General features: G+C 46.6%; 1 protein-coding gene across 1 annotated transcript; it reads left to right on the top strand.

The window, feature by feature from the left end:
* Nucleotides 1–4,069: 4,069 nt before the first annotated feature.
* On the top strand, nt 4,070–20,294 carry LOC126522564 (uncharacterized). Its single transcript, XM_050171334.3, has 8 exons — nt 4,070–4,108; nt 6,421–6,659; nt 8,255–8,401; nt 10,000–10,123; nt 16,106–16,407; nt 17,215–17,362; nt 18,951–19,076; nt 20,089–20,294. The coding sequence occupies exons 1-8, from the start codon at nt 4,084–4,086 to the stop codon at nt 20,292–20,294; spliced, it is 1,317 nt and encodes a 438-aa protein (XP_050027291.3). The 5' UTR covers nt 4,070–4,083.
* Nucleotides 20,295–20,928: the final 634 nt, after the last annotated feature.

Below are 20,928 nucleotides of genomic sequence, written 5' to 3'. Positions count from 1 at the left end.
TCGGAGCATCGACATTATAGTTGAGGTGTAAACAACTATTGAGAGACTAGATGGTTCGTTTTTCATGCACGGGCATTGATTATATCTGGCTGAAAAATGGTTCGCTCGACAAGTACTTGCTCGTGAATAAAAAAAAAGGGGGGGGGGGGGGGGGGAACGGGACGGACGGGATCAATTGCAGTGGCCGTGGCATGAAAGGGCGTCCATCCAGCAGGCATTTCTCACAATCTATCTATCTATCTATCTATCTATCTATCTATCTATCTATCTATCTATCTATCTATCTATCTATCTATCTATCTATCTATCTATCTATCTATCTATCTATGATTGATATCATAGATAGCCAGATAGATAGATATATATCTGGATAGCATGTGGTATCACAGACAGACAGACAGACAGACAGACAGACAGACAGACAGACAGACAGACAGACAGATAGATAGATAGATAGATAGATAGATAGATAGATAGATAGATAGATAGATAGATAGATAGATAGATAGATAGATAGTTAGATAGATAGATAGATAGATAGATAGATAGATAGATAGATAGATAGATAGATAGATAGATAGATAGATAGATAGATAGATAGATAGATAGATAGATAGATAGATAGATAGATAGATAGATAGTAGCACCGCGTCTTGCGTCGCTCTCAGGCCACATCAGGGGTGCCGTCGCGTCATCGCTCCACGCATTACGCAGGAAATGAGGATAACCTGCAGACACACAAACAAGGGCAGTCGTGTTCCCATGGCCATATCGCTCGTGTCCCGTGGCAGCGGCGTCGCGCCCGTCTCACCGGTCCCCGCTGCACATGCGGTGTCGGTTGCAGCATGCCGCGGCAGAGTCACGAGCAGGCGTTCCTGGCGTAGAATGGCGGTCCGAATAGTCGGGACGACACCCCACACCAGCGAGCGCCGCTGCCTGCTGGCCTATAGCGCTCCGCCACGATCCCACAGCAGAGTGCGTTCTCCGATTGCCACCGCGTGGCCGTCCAGCTCGCTCGCTCGCGCGCGCTCTCGTATCACAGCACCGAGTTCTCGCGGTTCCCGACGGCGGGGCGTCGTCGTCTCTTTTTATCTTTCTAGCCCTGCGGTGTCACTCTTACTCACATTCCAGGCCGCGACTGCAAACGCAAAAAACTCGTGGTTTGCTATACGTGCTGTTTAAAGGCACGCTGAATTGGGATCGTTCGCTTGAGCTATACTGCCAAGCTACGCTTCTGCAATAGCAGACCGGCGAAGCAAAAATTTTCTGCATACTATGCAGAACCTGTGTGGAACAAAGGGCCTTGAGTGTAAGTTCTTCCTTCGGTCGAGCTTCCTGCCACTCTTACTGCATATATCGCTCTCAATATCGCTCCACCTATAGATTCACTAAGTGGAACGTCTTCGTCACGTTTCTTTTTTGATTTGTGATAGCTTGCAGCGAAGACGTATTATCGCTAGTTACTTGCTTGCTCTGTGAACCGTCAGGAATCGTTCAGCATGGAACTTTCGGGTTCTGTCGATGTAGTCGCCGTCACCCATGCCTCGACGCATTGATTCAAGTATGCGCACATTCAATTATTCTTGATACATTGGCGACACAGTGAACGCAAGTTTGCGTGTGAGTTGGGGCGGATGAGCGTAAATAGCGTGCGAGAAAGTTACTATACCAGGAAGCGGCGCTACTTGATTTGTCACTGTGTAACGAGCGGCACTCACTTTTGCCGACGCCCCGTGGTTGAAGTCCTTTCCTCGGAGCTTAGCGATACAACGCTGGCGGATGAGTGACATTTTTTTTATCCTCGAGGAAAGCCGTACGTGCATCGTGAAGGGCTGGTCACACAGGCACACCTTATATGTAGCAGCGGTCGGTCACACAGACTCGTTCTATTCCTTAACGTGCCAGTCACAATATTTCCAGCCGACTACAGCACACGGGCTTCCCTGTACCGCTCCACATTTTGTAGCATGAATCAAGCACAATGCATTAGAAAACATCCAGTTGAATTTCCGACAGCTGATCGCACAGTATCAGGGCAGAAGCAGTTTAATGGTTTCTTGTTCGCGCGCTTTCGCTGAGGCAACCTGCTGCGAGCCGCCGCAAGCGCCACCTGGTTCCTTCAGAGCAAACTGCTTCTCGAAAAGAGTCTATAGAATTAATAGTTATCCACTGCCTTGTGACCCACATATGCACAGACAGTCCATTATACAATTATAGGTTCCCAACTATTTTTGTGTTGGCGTACGTGTTTATAATACGCTTCTAGAACAATAACGACTTAGTTATTTCTTCGCAATGGAAGCGTTGTTTCTAAACAAGACAGGCAACTCTAAATTAATTGGATACAAAATGCCACTACGCCGGTGTCATTATTATATGTATATGGTAAATCAGTTCTGCGGAAGCCCGCAAGGTGGAGAAAGTACACGAAACGGAAAAAAATTGGCATCCATCCGGATTGCAGCACGGAGCCACAAGGGAAACCCATGCAGGTTTCTCAGAAACCTGTATGGTTTTACGAACCTATATCTGTATACGGTTCGGAAACTGACTACTTGTGCCAGTAATATACGCACCGCCTCCTTTGAGGAGTAAAAACAACTACCAGCGCCTTTTCTAGCTGGCCTTACTAGAATCTTAGTTAACTTTCGGATAGGAAGTTATTATAACTTTTAGTTAGTAATTGACGCGATCTTTTTCCTAGGAGAGTAGGGCATTTCCTTACACGGTTCTAGTGCTTACGGCAGCTGTGCCTTCTTTTAAAGCAGATAGCTTTCTTTGACTCTAGATTTTTTTTTTTTTGCTACCGTTTTTTTTTTCGGTAAGACACTGAACGACATGCATTGTGCCTTATTCGCCTAGAATTACTGTCCGTCTTTTCTTGAAGTTTCGTGCTAGGTATAGCTGAGGCACCCTGTATAGCCACGTGGAGCGAGTTTCAGCTGACAGCAAAGTCATTGCTAAGCTAGCATGGACGACGCACCGTCATCGAGAAGTGGTGCTCCAAAAATACGTCCGAAAAGCGTCCCATGTGGTTGCAGCCAGCGCTGGGTGTTGTTTGTCATGGTGGTGTCGCTCTCAACGTATGGTACGCTGGCTGTTTGTTGGTTATTTTCCTTGTAAATTTGCCGCATGGCCGCTGACGGGTATTGGCCCACAATAGGATGAAATTAACAAAGACATTTATTCCTGCCTAGAAAACCAAAGAAACATTTGGAGGGAAAGTCAAAGGAATATATTACGTAATGTATAAAAAATTTAGCGAGAAAGTCGCCTATCTAAAATTTTGCGGGGAAATCGAGAATTCCTCAATGGCTGCAAACGTCGTTATCACGTTGCCTGAGGTAGAATGTCTCCAGAGAAACAGCTTCTTGTCTAATATTTTCCCGTCGATCTTTAAAACAAAGTAAACTTTTGGAAGCTCCATTTCTCCTGTTCGGGCTATCACTAACTTCGCCAGCCATACGCCGCCTCAGTGTCTCTTCACTGGGTGTCAGCCACAGGGACGCCTGAATTGTAATTGACAATTTTTATTAGGAAGACAACGCTACTGCTTTACTAAATTTCCAAAGGTATCTATTGCTTCCTTCTTATTTCTTCATTATCAATTACTTCATCTCAAAATTCATATTCTTTTTTTTCTCATTTCTGCAATTTCTTTCTCATCCACGCTCCAACATTCTTAGCTTTACTTTGGTGATTCTGTTATTTAGAAGAAAAGAACGTGATTGTAATCCGCACAGCTGCTTCTTGGATGAAACCCCGTAGTCGGGTAAGATCCATTGTTACGGAACAGCACAAAGAGCGCCAAGAGCTCGCACCACCAGCTCTGCTTCCTCTTCGGTAAAAGCCCATATATGGGATGCACGATAGAGACGAGGAAGAAATGCGCGCGTGCCACTTCGTTCTCGAACGCACGCACCTCTCGCGCGGGCGCTCGTTCCCGCGTGCCGAGATCGAGGCGCCCTTCTGCCGAGGTTCCGCCCGTACACTGTCGCTCCCGCTTCCAGCAACAGCGGGGTCCTCTCGCCAGGACTCCGGCCGGGACCGACTGCCCCCTGACCGCCGGAGGCCTCGATCGCCATGAAGCCGTCCGGCTTGAACACACGTAAGCTTCAGTATATGCGCCACGCCTGCGGAGGGGGTCCATGGCGTTCGACTCTGCCGCACGCGCAACCGGTCAAGTCCGAGTGGCTTCCCCGGCCGTGGAGGACGGATGACGTCGGGCGCCTCGCCGAAAGTCCTTCCGCCCGCGCGCTACCGCCGCTTTCTTGCTGGTCGGCGTGTAGACGTGTGTGGAAGGACTTTCAGCAGTGGCAGGCCAACCGCTTCCGACTCCACCCCTCCTTGTATTCCGGGCGTGCATCCTCCGAGGTCGGGCGACGCACGCTGCCCGATCTCGAAAGAGTCGTGCTTCGGGGCCCACCTGCGCGTTGGCTCTTGGGAAATACGACCTCCTTGGTCGTCGGACGTTTCAGGGCATTAGAGAGCTTTAGACTTGGCGTACGCAAAGTGGGGGCACGCAAACCGCCGGGCTTACAAAAGAACCTCAAACGGGTTCGAAAGAACGCAAGCCGGGCTTTGCGCTTTGCGTGCGCAAGGCTCTCTTTGAGGTATCCAACAAACCTGTTTGCTTACGCAAAATCTAAAACTCCGATCGGCCCAGCTCTCTCCCCGATAGTTTCCGCGCGCTCGTCGGCTGGAGGTTAACGCTTGCCAATCCCGCGGTAAAGCCCCTATTAGCTTTTCCTTTATACTTTGTACGACTAGGCTGAAGTTGTCATGTGGCTATCCCTCCTAGACTTTTTCGCGGAGGGAGGAAAGAAAAAAGGAAACCACGAGGGAGCATGTCAGCAGGCAGCTAGCCTCAGCAAGCCAACCTCCTCTAACGCCGCCGCTCCTCTCCACCGCCTACCTGCGCATTGACTCTTGGGAAGTAGGCTCCCAATCATCTTCGGTCACGGTAGCTCTTACATTGGTGCTCTCGTGACGATCTACCCTCGCTAACCGAACTATTCTCTCCCGTAGTCTTCGCGCACTAGACCGCTAGAAGTTACTGGCTTGCCTATCACGCGGTAAGGACCTTTCTCCCAATGAGCCTTTCCTTAGCATCTTTTTTCTGTGACTAGACTGCAAGAGTGTCGTGTGGCGCACCTTGCAAATCATTTTCCTTCATCCATATTTCCCGGCCGCAGCGTCCGCTTCCCGCAGAAAACGCGGTATTCGAGAACGCCGGCGGTGCCGCTATTTCGAAGCACGTCGAAGAATCCCGCACTGGACGGTCGGTCGTAGTGACCGTAAGTTGGCCAGCGCGAAAAGACGAATACAGAGGAACGTGCACGCACGACTGACGTTGTCTGACCAAAGTTGCACAGCACTGGTCCTGCGTTTCTAGACCCTCTGCTTCCGTATTATCGCTATGATTAGCTTGCAATATGTCGCGGCAATTCCTCAAACATAAGTACTCCCCTCGAATCGCAGTTATTTTATACAATACCCTCGTATATGGCGGTGCTCGCCGACTATCATTAGCTTCGGTACAATATGTAAAAAAAAAAAAGAACAATTGCGTAAGATACAAGGGGATGACTGTATGGAATAACCTGTGATAGGAAGGTGATGGCAAACAAATACAGCTAACTACAGCTACAAGTAATTTGCCCGATGCTTTCCTTGGCTTCATTGCCTTTGGCTTTATATGGTAATGATTAACAAAATCGAGCCCCTTGGTTCCCATTTTTCTCTCGTTTATTTATTGCGAGGGTCTCGAATCTGGCAGCCTTGATGTCATCAGGGAGCATGCTAGGGTTTATTAGCCACGTGCCCGCACTCCTAAGACCATGTGTTACGCCACGCCATCGGGGGAAAAAAAAGAAAGATGCTCCACATCCGCCCACCTTGGCTCCCAGTGGCGCTGGCTAACACTCCTAGGGCTAAATTTAACATAAATACCCAAGTTAGTGGATGGTTTGATAGCCGTCATGCGTACGGCTCCCACCGGCGACACGTTATCTTTTAGTCCACTTCCATTTCCCTTTCTTTATTATTTTCTACATTTCAAGTTGAACTACAGCTAATTTCCCCGATGCTTTCCTTGGTTTCATTGTCTGTTGTCTTTATACGGTAATACTTAATTTCCCCTGCCTTTTACCTGGCTACGTTGTCCCTTGGCTTCATCCGCTTAAACACGTAACACCAATTCAACATTTTACTCAAACCAAGAGCGCAAGAAGATGAAGACGCAGAGATGCGCACCACAGTGCTCCATTCATCTCTGTGGCTCTGTTCTTTCGCGCTCTTTGGTTTGAGCAATGTTTGAGCAGTGTTTGAGCAACAGAACCAAGAATCCACTCCTGTGAACGTTTTACCTGCGGTGAACAGCGTTAAGCGGTGGTGATGAGATGGACTATGTCGCTGCAGCCACATTCCTGGACGACGATGATGACCAAGACAACGACTCGTCGGTGAGCAGCAGCTCATCCTACGACCAGAGTGGTTTTCTGGAAAGTCTCGGCTCTGTAGCTGAAGGTGCCGGCGACGGTCATGCATCGTCGTCCGCTTCTGACTCCGCGGCTGCAGACGACCAACCGCACGCACCTGCTGTAACAGACGGCGCAGGAGACGCAGCGGAAGAAGCTACGATGCCAGAGCTGGATGTGGTACGCGCAGATTTGAAGGAACAACTCAAGAGCTTAGCCTCAGTGACGTAGCCAGAAGCCTTTCTTTTGGGGGGGGGGGAGGCATTTGACCGGTGGCGAGAAAGCGGAGGGGGGGGGGGGGGCGGGTCTGCACAGGCCGCCTACTAAGAGAAATTTCGGGGGTGGGGGAGAGGGCGACATATATATAGTTGTGGCCTCCCCTCTGGCTATGGAGGGCTTGGCCGTAAACGTATTACCCGTTTGCGGAATACCGTATTACCGGGGATGGCGTATGGCAGCAGCAACGCTTCTAGCGACGTCTTGTGTCGCAGAGTTTAACCGTACAGCATATATAAAGCTAACGCTGCAGTGACCTATCATATATCCTACTAAATGGGTGGTGCAAAGCGTTGGCAACAAGATAATTGTTAGCATTCGGTCATTTTATAATTTTTTATTTGACGAGAACACCCACGCAACACAAAAGTGTTTCATACGCATCGTAGTTTGACAAAGCTATACGCAAGGTCGCTAACAGCGTCGTTACTGCAGCCCACGGCTTCGGTAACCCTGTAATCCGTAAACTGCACCTATATAAATGGTACCCTAAACGGTATAACTACATATATAAGTAGTCTTACCTTCTCCTAGGACTACCTATATAGGCAGTTTGTCATGAATTACCTATATAGGCAGCTCTACCTTGTCCTGAAACTGCCCATTTAGGCTATATTATATTGGTCTAAAGCTACCTGTATAGGTAGTTTTACCTTGTCTATAAACTTATTGTTTACATATTAGCGGGTTACCGGAGCCGCGGACGGCGGTAACGGCGCTGGTAGCAACATCTTCTGAAGTTTTGTCTGGCAGCAGAGCATCACAATATGTATCTGCAGTCTTAAGCTACCGGTGTTTCGGGATCCTTTGAAAGGTATTAGCGCATAGACTGGGTAACTCTTCTGAATTTGGTTGGTTTCTGGATAAATATTGTCAGATAATATCTGAAAATTTTGACAAAGCGGAGGCTTGTGAGCGCACGTTTATCGTGATATCGGAAGACAGAGGTATGCAGCCAAGTTGGCACACGCACTTGTGCGTGTTCAACATAAGCGCGTATAACTGAGGCTTGCAAAGACCGACTGTCTGCCACTCATGTGCTGTGACATGCGCGTAGACATCGACACAGTCGTAAGAAATACTAGCCTTTCCTTTTCTGGAGAGAACAGTCGTGCAAAATAAGGACATTTAGCGTGTTGTCGACAAAAGCGCCACAAGGTGCTGTCGAGCTGGAGAGCTGGGAGCGTTACTCCGGTACGCCTTTGTCCATTATAGTGCGTCTCCGCTGTGCTAAATATGTGCATTAACCTACGTATTCATACATACCTCACGGCTAGAAGCCCTTGTGCGACTCAACAGCATAAGGCTTCAAGATGCTGTCGCGTATTCATTTACTACTGCGGACCAGTATGGCACTCATACGTACTTGTAAACGTTACCTGTTCAAAGTCAATGATCAATAGTTATGTATATTTGAAATGTGTACAACGAAACAGCACATCATACAGACAGACAGACAGAGAGACAATTATATATCCACACTTATGTATTCCACGCAGGTCGTCGATCTCAGCGTTCCGGGGCCATCGATGAGCAGCGAGGTCCAGCACAGTTACCAGCTGCGATCGCGCATTCCGCGGCCTCCGAACGCCTTTATGCTGTTTGCACAGGAGAGAAGGCGATCGGTGGCCGCTGAGAATCCCAATGTACGTGCAGCCAGTTAACCGTTTATAAGAGCATCACGTGCGTACATGTCGTGGGGGATGTGAACTACCTTAGGGTATTTGAAAGGCTCTGTCGGAAATTCGGAAAGCTTTCCTTTCAAAATGTGGCTCTAATTTTCTTTGCTGCATTGGTCCTCGGCAGCACTGAATGCTCCCTTTACGTTGGTAGTTCCGCAGGCAAGAGCTACGCAACTTCAGTACGCGTAATAACGCTTAAATCATATGGCTCCCCTTCTCGGCACATTCAAAATGAGTCGATCTTCCTTTTAATTTTCAGCTCATTTCGCTGCGAAGTAGGTATAATTAATAAAGGGAAAATCAGACATCCGCCCTAGTCGTAGCAATTCCTACAAAGGAAACGCATACGGGTTCCTCGAAAGAAAAGCTTTGCAGTTGAAGAAAAATTCGCCCTGATCCGGGACTCGAACCCAGGACCACCGCCTTTCCGGGGCAGCCGCTCTACCATCTGAGCTAACTAGGCGACTAGCAGATGGCAGGGCGAAGTCGAACTTATCAACAACTCGAAGCAAAGGCAAGAGTTTTGACGTAATAGTTCTGCGGAAACCGGCAAGGTGGAGAGAAGTAAGTAATAAAGGGAAAATCAGATATCCACCCAACCATAGCAATTGCTACAAAGGAAAACCATACGGGTTCCTGGAAAGAAAAGCCATGATATCCCTTTAAAAATTACTTCTCTCCTCCTTGCGGGATTCCGCAGAACTATTACGCCATGGTAGCTGTACTACGCATAATAATAAAAAGTGTTTATATCACGTCAGTTCCGCGCATGTCTGTTCATAATCACTTGTCTCAGATCATTTTTAACAGAAAAAGACAGCTTAATAACGCTTAACCTTGTATAAATCAGCAAACAACCTCCGATTACTTAAGCACAAACTAAAATTAAAGTGAATATAATATTCCAGTACTGTGTTTTTGTAATTATCTCTTCAATTATCCACTAGCGCAGGCTTTCTATAAATTTGTGCTCGAGCTTTTAGTCAGTGTAATCGCGTTGTTAAAGCCGTATGACAATTTGTAGTCATCTTAATTTGCACTCGTGGGTTATGTACAAAACCAAGTGTACGTTCTTGCTATTATACTTGTCACTACGATTGATAAACGGAGCCCTTTGCGTGTAAGAAGCCAATAACTACACTAGCACATCTTCTGTAGGGATCTCGAGTAAAGAGGTTTGATTGCATGAACAAAAGGATGTTTGAGTGCACCATAACCAAGGCCTCAGCTTTTGATGGCCACAATAAAAAATAACTAATTTATTTATTTATTAATGCCTAATGAAGATGCGTGGTGCGTGCGCATGATGGGTGGCTCGAATCATTATACGTTGTGTATTCTCGATGTTTGACGCGATCGTGCCTTTCGTGGACGCAGTCATTATTGCAGCAAAGCCGCTGCTGACGTCCAACGTCCCATCCTGTGCATGTCGTGTTAACGTCTTGGTCTCTTTATTAGTGCCGTAACCACGTTTCGATCACAATGCCCTCGAGTCCAGCTTTTAGCAATAGCGTATAGCCACGATGCAATAACGCCCTGCTTCATCGGCGCACCCCGTGCAGGAAAACAACCAGCGTGTAAGCAGCCGGCTGGGTAAGCTGTGGCGATCCCTGAGCGCAGCCGACAAAGAGCCATATCTGCGCAAGGCGGCCGAAGCTGCTGCTGTCCACAGAAGGAAGTACCCAGGTATACTTACTGTCACATACAAACAAAAAAAAAACACCTGAGTAAATTTTTTTACACGATAGCGTTAAGGGCCCCGGGCGTGTCGCAGAAAATCTGGTGTCGGCGTCGGAGGCGTTGTCCGTTAGGGAAAAATCATCCCTAACCCCGCATCCCGAACCACGCGAGTCTTCTTCCGCGTGGCGCATTGGCGTTACTGATATAACAGAATTTCTCAAAGTGAAATGCTAAGAAAATTCGTAAAGTACGACCTTATGCACAACCTACCGACGCGATAGCCTCGGATTGTAATCTTAATGGACGAGAAAACGTAATTCTGTTACGCGGAAAGTCAAACACGAACTCCTTTTCCAGCTGCCGTTTTATGACTGAGCAGGAGCGGCGCAGCCCGCTCGGTTCCTTGCAACGCCATCCAGATGGCGCTTGCCTACGCGCATCCGTGGCAGCGGCGGCGCCCGCTGTGGGGGTGAGGGGGGTAAATAAAGAGCCAGAGAGCTTGCCTTCCTTCATAGCGTTCGCAGCCAGCGTTTCCAGAAAAACATTAAGGTCACATAAGCTGCAGTTGCCGGGAAGCGTGAGAAGCAGTCAGGGATCTTGCAATGATATCGCGTTCCACTCTTAAAGGCACACCAAAAGCAAATATTAAGCCTAGTTAAAGTGATACATTAGTGCTCGATAATCTCTAAGGCGTAAATATTATCGCGAACAGATCCCTAATAATCGAGAAATTGAGGTGAATGCAGGAGACGATCAGACTTCCCCGGGACATTCAAGCATTTGCCCGATGACGAAAGCACTCCTCAGTTAAATTCTTTCTTTAGTACTCAACTACTCGTTGAAAAAAAAAACATCCTTGTATTATAAGATGAAATAAAATGCTACATGCCCAGTTCTATTTCATATTTAGAAAAAAGAACTCATTGAAGTTACCCTTGGCAACCACGCGGGCGGTCGAAAGGTTTCCTTTCCTCTGGACTCTGCCCCGGCCCGGGCTTTCGCGTTTCAGTAGTTTCGTTATCGTGCAGTGCTGCGCTGCTTTTGCTTGTTCGCGAAACTCGCACTAACTGCAAGTAGCAGAGAATTCAACTTCGATGTGATGTCTCGGGATACCTGAACGGTCTATAGGCCACTTTACTAAAAAGCAGCTGCAGCGTCGAATCCACGTACTGCTGTCTTGACTCGGTACCGCCTTTTGTCGGGCGCCGTTTTACTCAGCGACGGCAGCAAAGGGTGGTGATGGCGTATGCAACTTCACCACTCCCCCGGTTGGGCGGCGGGAGATTTGAATTTTGAAAAAGGTATTCGGACCCTTAAGATGCAATTTTCTCGTAAACTAAGCCTTTTCTTGGTGCGAAAGAAGCATTGCGAGGTTTCTGGAATGGCATTTGAACAGTCCACGCCTACTTAGTATTTGCCTTTAGTGTCCCTTTAAGAGGAACCTTCAGCTCGGGCCCAACTACGACGCGACCTATTCGAATACATGTAACCCGCCGTGGTTGCTCAGTGGCTATGGTGTAGGGCTCCTGAGCACGAGGTCGCGGGATCGAATCCCGGCCACGGCGGCCGCATTTCGATGGGAGCAAAATGCGAAAACATCAGTGTACTTAGATTTAAGTGTACGTTAAAGAACCTCAGTTGGTCGAAATTTGCCGTGGTTGCTCAGTGGCTATGGTGTTGGGCTCCTGAGCACGAGGTCGCGGGATCGAATCCCGGCCACGGCGGCCGCATTTCGATGGTCGCAAAATGCGAAAACATCAGTGTACTTAGATTTAAGTGTACGTTAAAAAACCTCAGTTGGTCGAAATTTCTGGAGTCCTCCACTACGGCGTGCCTCGTAATCAGAAAATGGTTTTGGCACGTAAAACGCCATAATTTAATTTAAATTTAAATACATGTGAAACGCATAAACGCTTTTCCGAGGTAACCCCTGGACCGACTTTAATGAAATTTGTTGTATTTGATAAAGAAAGTTAAATTATAATGACTATTGGCAACGAAATTTTGATTTAGGGCCTGAATTTTCTTAAGAGAATTTTCAAAAATTAGAAAGTTCGGAAGAAATGGAAGTACGAAGTTTACCAGTTAATAGCGGTGTATCAACAACAGATATCGCGGTTCTGTAAACGGCATCCTGTAGATCATTCAAAGCGGCCAAAGTTGACATCTCAATTTACATCTAACGTGAATACATTACGTTGCGTACAAGGGTTCTGCAAAAGCTGTATTTACATATTACTAAATTTTTTTAGGTTGATATTTAACCTATAAATTTTGTGCGCTTTAGATGTACTATAAGATGAAGTTCACAGCATTGTGATATCGTTTTTCATTGATGAGTTACGGAGTTCTAAACTTGGTAGTTTCCTCGAAATTTGCGATTTCTGACAGTTCTAGTGAAAATTTGACAATCTAAATCAAAAATTCGAAATAAGCAGTCACTAGATCTTAAGTTTTTCTTTTAAGTGCGACAAATCTCAAGTTTGGTGCAGTGGTTGCCGAGGAAAATGAATTCTTCTTTTACATGTATTTAGATAGGGGCACCCGAGCTGCATCTTCCTCTTAAAGGCGAAACTTGACCGTGCTGCAAGTTTTTTTTTTCTTTTTAGAATGTCTGAGCTAGTGGATGATTGAATAAATAACTGCAGAAAGTTAAAGTAGTACTGGAATAATATGTTCAATATAATTATTGCTTCAATTGTTTGATAATCGGAGGCTGTTTGCTGATTTATACATTGTTAAGCGTTATTAAAATGCGTATTTCGCTTAAAAATAATTCAATCAATCAAAGGAGCTTTTATTTCTCCACGAGAAATATGGGGGTGACGGAAACAAAGCCGCTAACTGCAGCTTGACAAGGCTCCGGCCCCCTACAAAGTCCAGGAGCAAGTGAGCCGTGGTGCACTTGTAAATGTCACTGGGAAACAACTAAACGGACTTATTGAAAAAAGATACACTTTGACAAAAGATATACAACTAACCTATAATTTACGCAAACAGAAAGAGCTGAATAGGTTTTAATTTGTCATACAACGTGAGAATATCTGAAATACAGGATCAAAACGAATTACGAAGCTGTGAAATACAAATATATAATAAATAAAAAAAAATCTCGCAATGTATGAGGTGGGAAAATCTGCGTCGTATCGAGCATGTGAAATCTAGAACGAAAAGAGACAATGAAAACAGCTTACCATTTGCTGTCACCTGTAAAATTAACATAATTAAATAAAAAGCCGACAATATGCAAAGAGAAAATTTTGCGATGTATAGTAAGAAGTTAGTAACACCAAAACTAAAAAAAAAACACACAGCCTTCGAGAAAAAAGGAATAAGACAGTCATTGACAAATACATTCGCTACAAGTACAATTGACAGAGTTCTGCGACTGCTGCGATAAATAATACACAGTGTTGCTGAAACTAAGCAAGCAGCAGGCGGCAACACGGCTTGATGGGTATGTGAACTAAATCATATCTTGCCCTGATAAGAACAAATGAAACGTGCGCGTGGATGCAGCCTCGGCGATTATACCATGTTTGGCATATTTGTTTAAGAGCGCAGCTATAGTTGGAATGATAGCGACTGATTTTCCATAATTTGTGCGGCGTAATCGCTGGAGCCAAGGATCCCGAATTCTTGCGTTGTGTAGGTAGTGTCGCTCTGCTAAACGTAAACCGATAAAGTCAGTGTTATCGGTTTCAATGGCGAAACGGTATGTAAAAGAAAGACGGAATGCGTAGATAAATGCCACTTTTAGTATTTTAAATGCGTTAAAGTAAGCAGATGTATGAGCAGCATATGTAACGTTAGCAACTGCACGAACTGTGCGCTTTCGACATAGACTGAGTTTCTTAATGTTACCTTATGATGTATAGACCCGTAAAAGGCGGCAATAATTTAGTGTTGATAAAAATAATCCATTGTAAATCAAACGTCTAACGTTTACTGGTAATACTTGGCGGTTTTTAATAATCGGTCCAGCGACGCAATTCAAGTTATTGCAGATTCTTTCCACTTCCTTGTTCCATGATAGTGTCTCTGAACATGTAACTCGCTCCCAACGCCTTAACCTCGTTAACAATACCAACTACATCATTATCAAGATATAAGGTTTCTATCAATTCAACAACTGCGTGCTATAAAATATAGCCTGTGTTTCTTTCTGTGTTGATTTTCAAGCAATTTCTTCTTGACCAATTTAATACCTGTGCAAGCGCATCATTTGCTAAATACACCATCCTATCTGGCTTCATATCCATGAAAAAAAAAGTGCTGTATCATCTGCATAGCGAACACATAGACAATTTGTAACAGAGCCAGAAATGTCGTTTATATAGACAATGAATAAGAGTGGCCCAAATATGCTGCCTTGAGGGACTCCAGTGTTAATGTTTTTAGACTGTGAATTGAAATTAGTTTTAAACAAATTGACTTCAGTACTGTAGACATATAAACGCAGAAGGTCGTTCGACTTCCCACGCAGGCCATACTGTTCCAGCTTATGTAATAATAGATTACCTTATGATTATGTTCATAATCAATGGGAGACAATTGATTATGAACAGATATGCTTTGCTCGGGCAGTAGTTCATTGATGATGATGACTATATAAGTTGCAATATATTTTGGTTACTTTTCATATAAATAAATGTAGCTGCTGGTGCGTCAGTATTTGCACCCGGCGTTCAAACAAATGAAAACAAGATCGCTGTAACGCGACGACACAAGGAAAGGCAGGACCGACGGTTCTTAGATACTGCAAATATGGAAACTCCGCCAACGAGCCCGGTTAAAGCACGACACTTCCATTTGTCTGTCGCGCGCGCTCGTCAAAATTGGTTGCGCGTTGCGTCACGCGGGCGCGCAATAATGTACACGACAAGATAATCATAATAATGAGAAATTGCCTTGGCATCCAAGATTGGTAGCTGAAAGCGCGATCTCTGAGGCTTCGGACAAGCCAACGACGACCACTAACACATATGGAAGAAAGAAGGAGTTATAAAATGCGGATCCTGACTCTTGAAAGATGTTATTCAAAAGAAGCCGCGCTGCGTCACTCGCATGCTAGCAACAGCGCCGTGGCGCCACCTATATTTCAATTAGCAAATATACCGACGCTTGAGACGCATGCGCCGCTGCCGCCGCCGTCGCCGTGCTGTCCAGGCATCGACGCTCATGCGCCGCCCACGCGTGGAGGCTTAAGTTTTGCAGAGACGCGAAATACGCTCCCTTTTTCAAGAAAGAGAGGAAGGCAAACGGACGCACCCCCCCCCCCCCCCCGAATTTCGCTCGGGCGACTCTGCAGCGAAGCCAGGGCAGCGTTCATTCTTCCTCCCGCTGCTGGCACGAGCATTGTGCGCGCAAACTCTAGCAGCGTTCCTTCCATACCCATGGCGCATACAGTGGTCCGAGCGGAATGGACAGCACACTTCAGGCTACGAACGCTGGCGGTATTCCTTCGGTTTCATTTACTGCACCATTTTGGGTAGACGCCCCTCACAACGCCAGTGTTGTGAGATGCCTGGGCGCTAGTAAAACACGTTGTTGGGCTAGTTGGTGCATTGTATTAAGAAAAAAAAAACAGTCAAAAAGAAAACGCACACAGGAAACATACAAGATAGGAAAGAGGCTGGATTGATCCTCTTTCCTGTCTTCTTGTATGTTTCCCGTGTGCGTCTTTTTTTTTTTTTTTGCTGTTTTCTTTTCTTAATGCCTGGGCGTTGCGTCTGCGACGCAGCAGCAGTTGCTTCGCCTGCTGTGTCACCCTAACAAGACATGTTGCCCTCGCGTATTGCTGAACACAGTTCCGATGAACTTCGGCGCAACGCTGTAGACCTTCACGTATCGCTCCCAATGCTTGGCCCTTCGGACGAAACTGGCCCATTTTTTTTTTTCGCCTCTGATTAGGCGAATATAGGAAGCTCGGTGGTGTGACTAGCGCGAACAAGCGCGTTACCGAGACGGCCGTCCGTCATCCCGCAGGCTACGTCTACAACCCGCGCGAGGCCCGCCGACGCAAGGAGCAGGAGCGCAGGGCCAAGGCGGTTGCCAGCAAGATGGACGGCTCTGGCGACCACGAGCCAAGTGCTTCCACGGCCGCGACGCAGGATCGAAGCAGCCCGGACTTCCAGCAGCTACCCCATTCGCTGCCTCCGCCGCAGAGGAACAGACGACGGGCAGCCAGTACTGCCCGGTCTTCGGGCGCCGGCCAGGCGACGCCAACGAGGCCGACGGCCGCTGTCTCGGCCACTGCATCAGCTCGCTCGGCTGCGCAGCCATACAGTGTACGTAAATGCCGCGTGCTTCGAACGTGCCGCTTTCGAGCGTTCGGCACAACGAAGCTTGCATGCAAGCCGCAAAGAATCAACCTGTCCCTCACCCAGCATAGGCCGTAGAAACACGTAACCAATTTTATTCTAATGATGGCCGCCGGTTTCGCAACTGAGAAGTATATACCGGCGAATTAAAAAGTCAATGAAGCACTTTTGTCCCCTCGTTTAACGGCCAAGTCGGGAACGTCATATATAAATGTGGTTACACTGTGAAGTGGGCTTCTTCTTATAAACACTCACGTCGCGGAGAAGCCAGCTTTTAAGAACACGAACTTGCGATTGCGTTTACGTTCGCATTTATGCAAAACATGTTGACTACATTGTTTCCACACACTTCTGATGCCGTAAGTATTTGGTCTGCATATTTCACAGCCAGCGAAATTCTTCGTAGGATCTCCGACTTAGGCCGAAAGTGCGACTTGGTTCTCAATAGCTTAAATTTACACGTAAACCTAAAAGGCCTAAAACTTAAACCACTGTATTCATTTGCCAGAAATGGCGCCTCTACGAATTCGTGGCGCCTTATTCCACACTCATAGTTAACTCTGTCGGCATGGCCGGTAGCCGAACCTATGATCTCGGCCTGAGCGGAGAATCGCCAACTGCTACGGGCAAGGGGCTTGTTTGACGAACTCATTAAACATCGATTGATTGATTGATTGATTGATTGATTGATTGATTGATTGATTGATTGATTGATTGATTGATTGATTGATTGATTGATTGATTGATTGATTGATTGATTGATTGCGCGACCAGGTGCACCGGTTTCCCGGTCCTCTGGCCCCATCACTCCGCGGGGCCCCCGTCAGAGGAGGCACTGCGTCCGCCGCTCAGTCCGCTGCAGCTCATCCATTCAGCCAGCCGAGCCCGCTGGTTGCCTGTGGCAGAGACTGCGCCGCCGTGCGTAAGTACACGACCACCCTCCCGCCATTCGCTATAGACTCAACATTAGGTGCGGTATCTGAAATTCGCAAACGCATTCGTTCAGTTATCCCTACAAGGCCCAACGTATCATACACGCTACGCCGAGTTTGATGCCTCAATAATTATTTTAGCGCAAGGAGCTTGACGCAAATCCCACGGTAGCATTTTTGATATGCTGGAGTGAAGTTTCAGCTGTGGATAGTTCAACAGACCAGTTACGAATTAATCATTTACTATACTAATTATGTCGTGCCTGGTTGTTGTTGTCATTGTTGTCCTCGTCAGTGTCGTCGTTGTCGTTGTTTTTGTTATTGTCGTCGTTAAAATTATTTCATTAACTATTTTTCACTGCGAATAGTAAAATTTTCCGACCGAGTACAAACATACAGAAAATACGCGCTTTGCATATCAAACTGATAAGTTAATCTTTTTAATAGGGTGTAAAACAAGCAGTGGAAGAAACAAAGCAACAAAGGCGTTAGCGGGCAGATAGTGGCATTGAAAACATATTCAGCACGAATCAAACAACGGTGACAAAAGCAGTGCAAATCGAATAAAGACGATATCGAATCCGGTGAACATCAAATAGATATTTCAATAATTTTTGCACGCTTTATTTTATTACAACGCCAACCTCTCGGATAGCTCTCCGACGACGTTCAATCACTCAATGGCTTCATGTTTCTGGTCCAGTGGTTATCGGTTCGTCACTTAGATCATATTTGTTTATAATCAGCCCGTCAATAATCAAGTAGAAAAGAATATTTGAAAGAAGCATCCTTAAGAAAAATTCAGAATTTCGAATACTGGTTTTTCAATTGAGAACCATGTAGAGTAGTTGGACTCGACAGCACGACGAAGTGGTGTGCCAAGTTCTGAAATAAACGGACCGATTATAATCAACAATGTATTCGATTTCGTATTCTTGTTTCAAGAGTAATCTAGAAGGCTTGTAAAGACAAACATGGCGGTGCTCACATTTCTTGGATATGATTGGCGACGTTAATGCGTTTGGCAATCTTTATGACGGGCGTGTAATTGATTATATATTCTACACGTTAAGATAATTATTACGATGAAGGGGGCTCTCATGAATACATACTGATTACTTACGATGGGTAAAATCAAAATCAAATTCTTTTAACCGTAAACTTCAAACTCAGGATCCAAGTCTCACGCGAACACTCAATATCAACTTCAAGTTCTTTCTTCGCTCTCGGGCTCTCGGGTATCATCGGACACCAACACAAAGAAGAAATAAAATAAAAGTCAATTGTAAGTGAAGACGACACCGTTTCTAGTCGGCATAAAATGTTCACATTAATTCCCGCTCCGAGGCCCGTTCCCTTGGCTGGGGTTGGGGATGGATTTGGAGATAGCCTGCTCAAAGGAGGTCTATTTTTTCCCATTTCCTGTATTTCATGAAATTTCTCAAGTCAGCCGATCTGTTGTCATGTTTGTTGTCCCTGTTATTGTAGCGTGTTGTTGTTTGTCGTTGCTATCGCTGTCACTGTTGTCGTCGTTGTATAAACCCTGCAGCTCAAACGCGGTTTCCCTCGTCTCCGCAGCTCATCCGCAAATGAGTGGTTCTGGCTTGCCACACGCAGCCGACGGAAGCGCCCGACAACTGGGGTGGTTCTTCGACACCGCCCAGGCCGCTGCTGCTCACGTGGCTTTGGGAGTGGCCGCAACACGTGCGTGTCGTTGTCTCTGCGCTCCTGTACAGGGGTTCCCATTTTCTTTTTTCTCGCAAAGGGCGTACATTAAAACGACATTTCATATTCCCGCCAGATACCACGTCCTAAATGTTTACTGCGGAGCCCCGCTTTAAAAAAAAAGAAAAAAATCCCCAAATTAAAAAATTTCGACGATATAGAGGACATTAGTAAGGACAAACATGGGCGCATTACAGAAAGGCATGCATCGTTACAACGACGCCGAAAATCGTAAAGAACACGCATCTATGGCGGGTAAATTTGTGTGCTGTCGAAGTTGTTTAAAATGTGCCACAAGAGTCTTAGCAAAGAAAACATGTTTGTATACTGTCTCCATTAAGAAAGGCACGCACACAAAGTCGTCAGTGGTGTCATCATTTCTTTTCAGCCCGTAACATTCAGTATTTACTTTCCGACAAATATTTCTTCGAATTCGCAATGAATCGTCGAAGAAAAATTTGAAATCTGCTGAAAAATCTGCTAAAGAAAGCCTAAGTCACCTAAGCCTAGCAGAAAATGCACTAGAACGGCAAGACTTGTGTCCAATAGAAAGACGGTCTAGCTTCAGAATTAGAACGGCTGGCTTAAACGGTTAGCTCCTACTGCCTCTATGGCATTCCTTACACCGGTCAAGGTCATTCTCACCAAAACCGAGCACAACCATACGCTTCCCGTTGGACTACCGTCAGCAGAGCCTGAACAGTTCACAAGAAGAGCCGCGGACTGAGTACTCCGTAATTTTGTGGCACCTTCTACAATTAAGAATTTCACGTTACGTCCGAGATGGGAATGTGCGTTTGCGGAGCCGCCTGATCTCGCAGGCCGTGGTTTGCGTTCATTTATTAACTGAAACGGGTTCTAGTGGCGTCTGGGCGGTGCTTCTAGATTTCCTAACGAACAACTTTGCACTGTTCGCTGCGCACATTTCTGTTTCCTGCTTCGTTGTCAAAGTCGTGGTGCGCAATCGCGGGCTATGCGCGCCACGACGCAGCGGTGTTGTGCTGGCCGCTTCTGGCTACGGCTGGACCTTCGACCCTGACGCCATCTTTGCCCTTGCTACTGCCCGCGGCTGTGACCCCCGCGGTGGCCAGACACCACTTCGCCGTGCCAGGTCCGCCGATGCCACCGACCAGGCATGACGCAACAGCCGGACCTGACTCTATGCAGTTCTTCAGTGCGATGCAGGCGAGTTTCTGAACTCCAGTTGTCCACGGTCGCTGTTACGTGTTCAAAATGAGTTGCAGTGAAATCCAGTTATCGGATATATGGCCTTACTCCCCGCTTCTCGTGGTCCCCTGCGCAGTGCATGCATTTGGGACTGGAATATTCCAAGTGCAGTAGCCATGCATAGCACGAAGTAACCAGCGGGAAATCCGCACGGCACCGTTAGAGGCAGCATACACGATGACTGTGTTATACGGACCAGCTTGTTGAGGCAAATAGCGCTGCAGATGTAACGCCGCCGCTTGGCTGTGGATTCTTAGTGATATCGCCTTATAACCGACAGACAAGGGAAATGTTACAAGTCCTATTCACGAAAGCGACGAATATGATACCGCGTTCCGGAGTCGTCGTATTCTGGACTCTAAATTCCGCCATGTTGGCGTTGAGTCAATCAGAACGTGCGTAGCAGACCTTTGAGCCAATCAGAGCTGAAAAAGATGGCGAATTAGACAACATAGCAAAAATTAACCGCATCCAGATAAGCATCCCTGCTCTCTTTCACCTTTCTTCCTTTCCTCATGTGTGTCACATGCTGCTGACCTATGTTCAGCCGTCGGCAGCGCCGATCAGTTACGGAGCCGTAAGCAGGCTTTGTATGCTCTTTCAA

This window comes from Dermacentor andersoni, chromosome 6 (genome assembly GCF_023375885.2).
Source record: "Dermacentor andersoni chromosome 6, qqDerAnde1_hic_scaffold, whole genome shotgun sequence".
Taxonomy (NCBI): domain Eukaryota; kingdom Metazoa; phylum Arthropoda; class Arachnida; order Ixodida; family Ixodidae; genus Dermacentor; species Dermacentor andersoni.
This window is presented reverse-complemented; position numbering and strand designations above follow the sequence as displayed.

What these genes read in the sequence shown, in the direction of transcription:
- LOC126522564 (XM_050171334.3), top strand. Translation starts at nt 4,084, where the DNA reads ATGAAGCCGTCCGGCTTGAACACAC. An exon ending in CGATGCCAGAGCTGGATGTG is followed by an intron (nt 6,660 to 8,254) that starts GTACGCGCAGAT and finishes TATTCCACGCAG; the next exon opens with GTCGTCGATCTCAGCGTTCC. An exon ending in CGGCTGCGCAGCCATACAGT is followed by an intron (nt 16,408 to 17,214) that starts GTACGTAAATGC and finishes TTGCGCGACCAG; the next exon opens with GTGCACCGGTTTCCCGGTCC.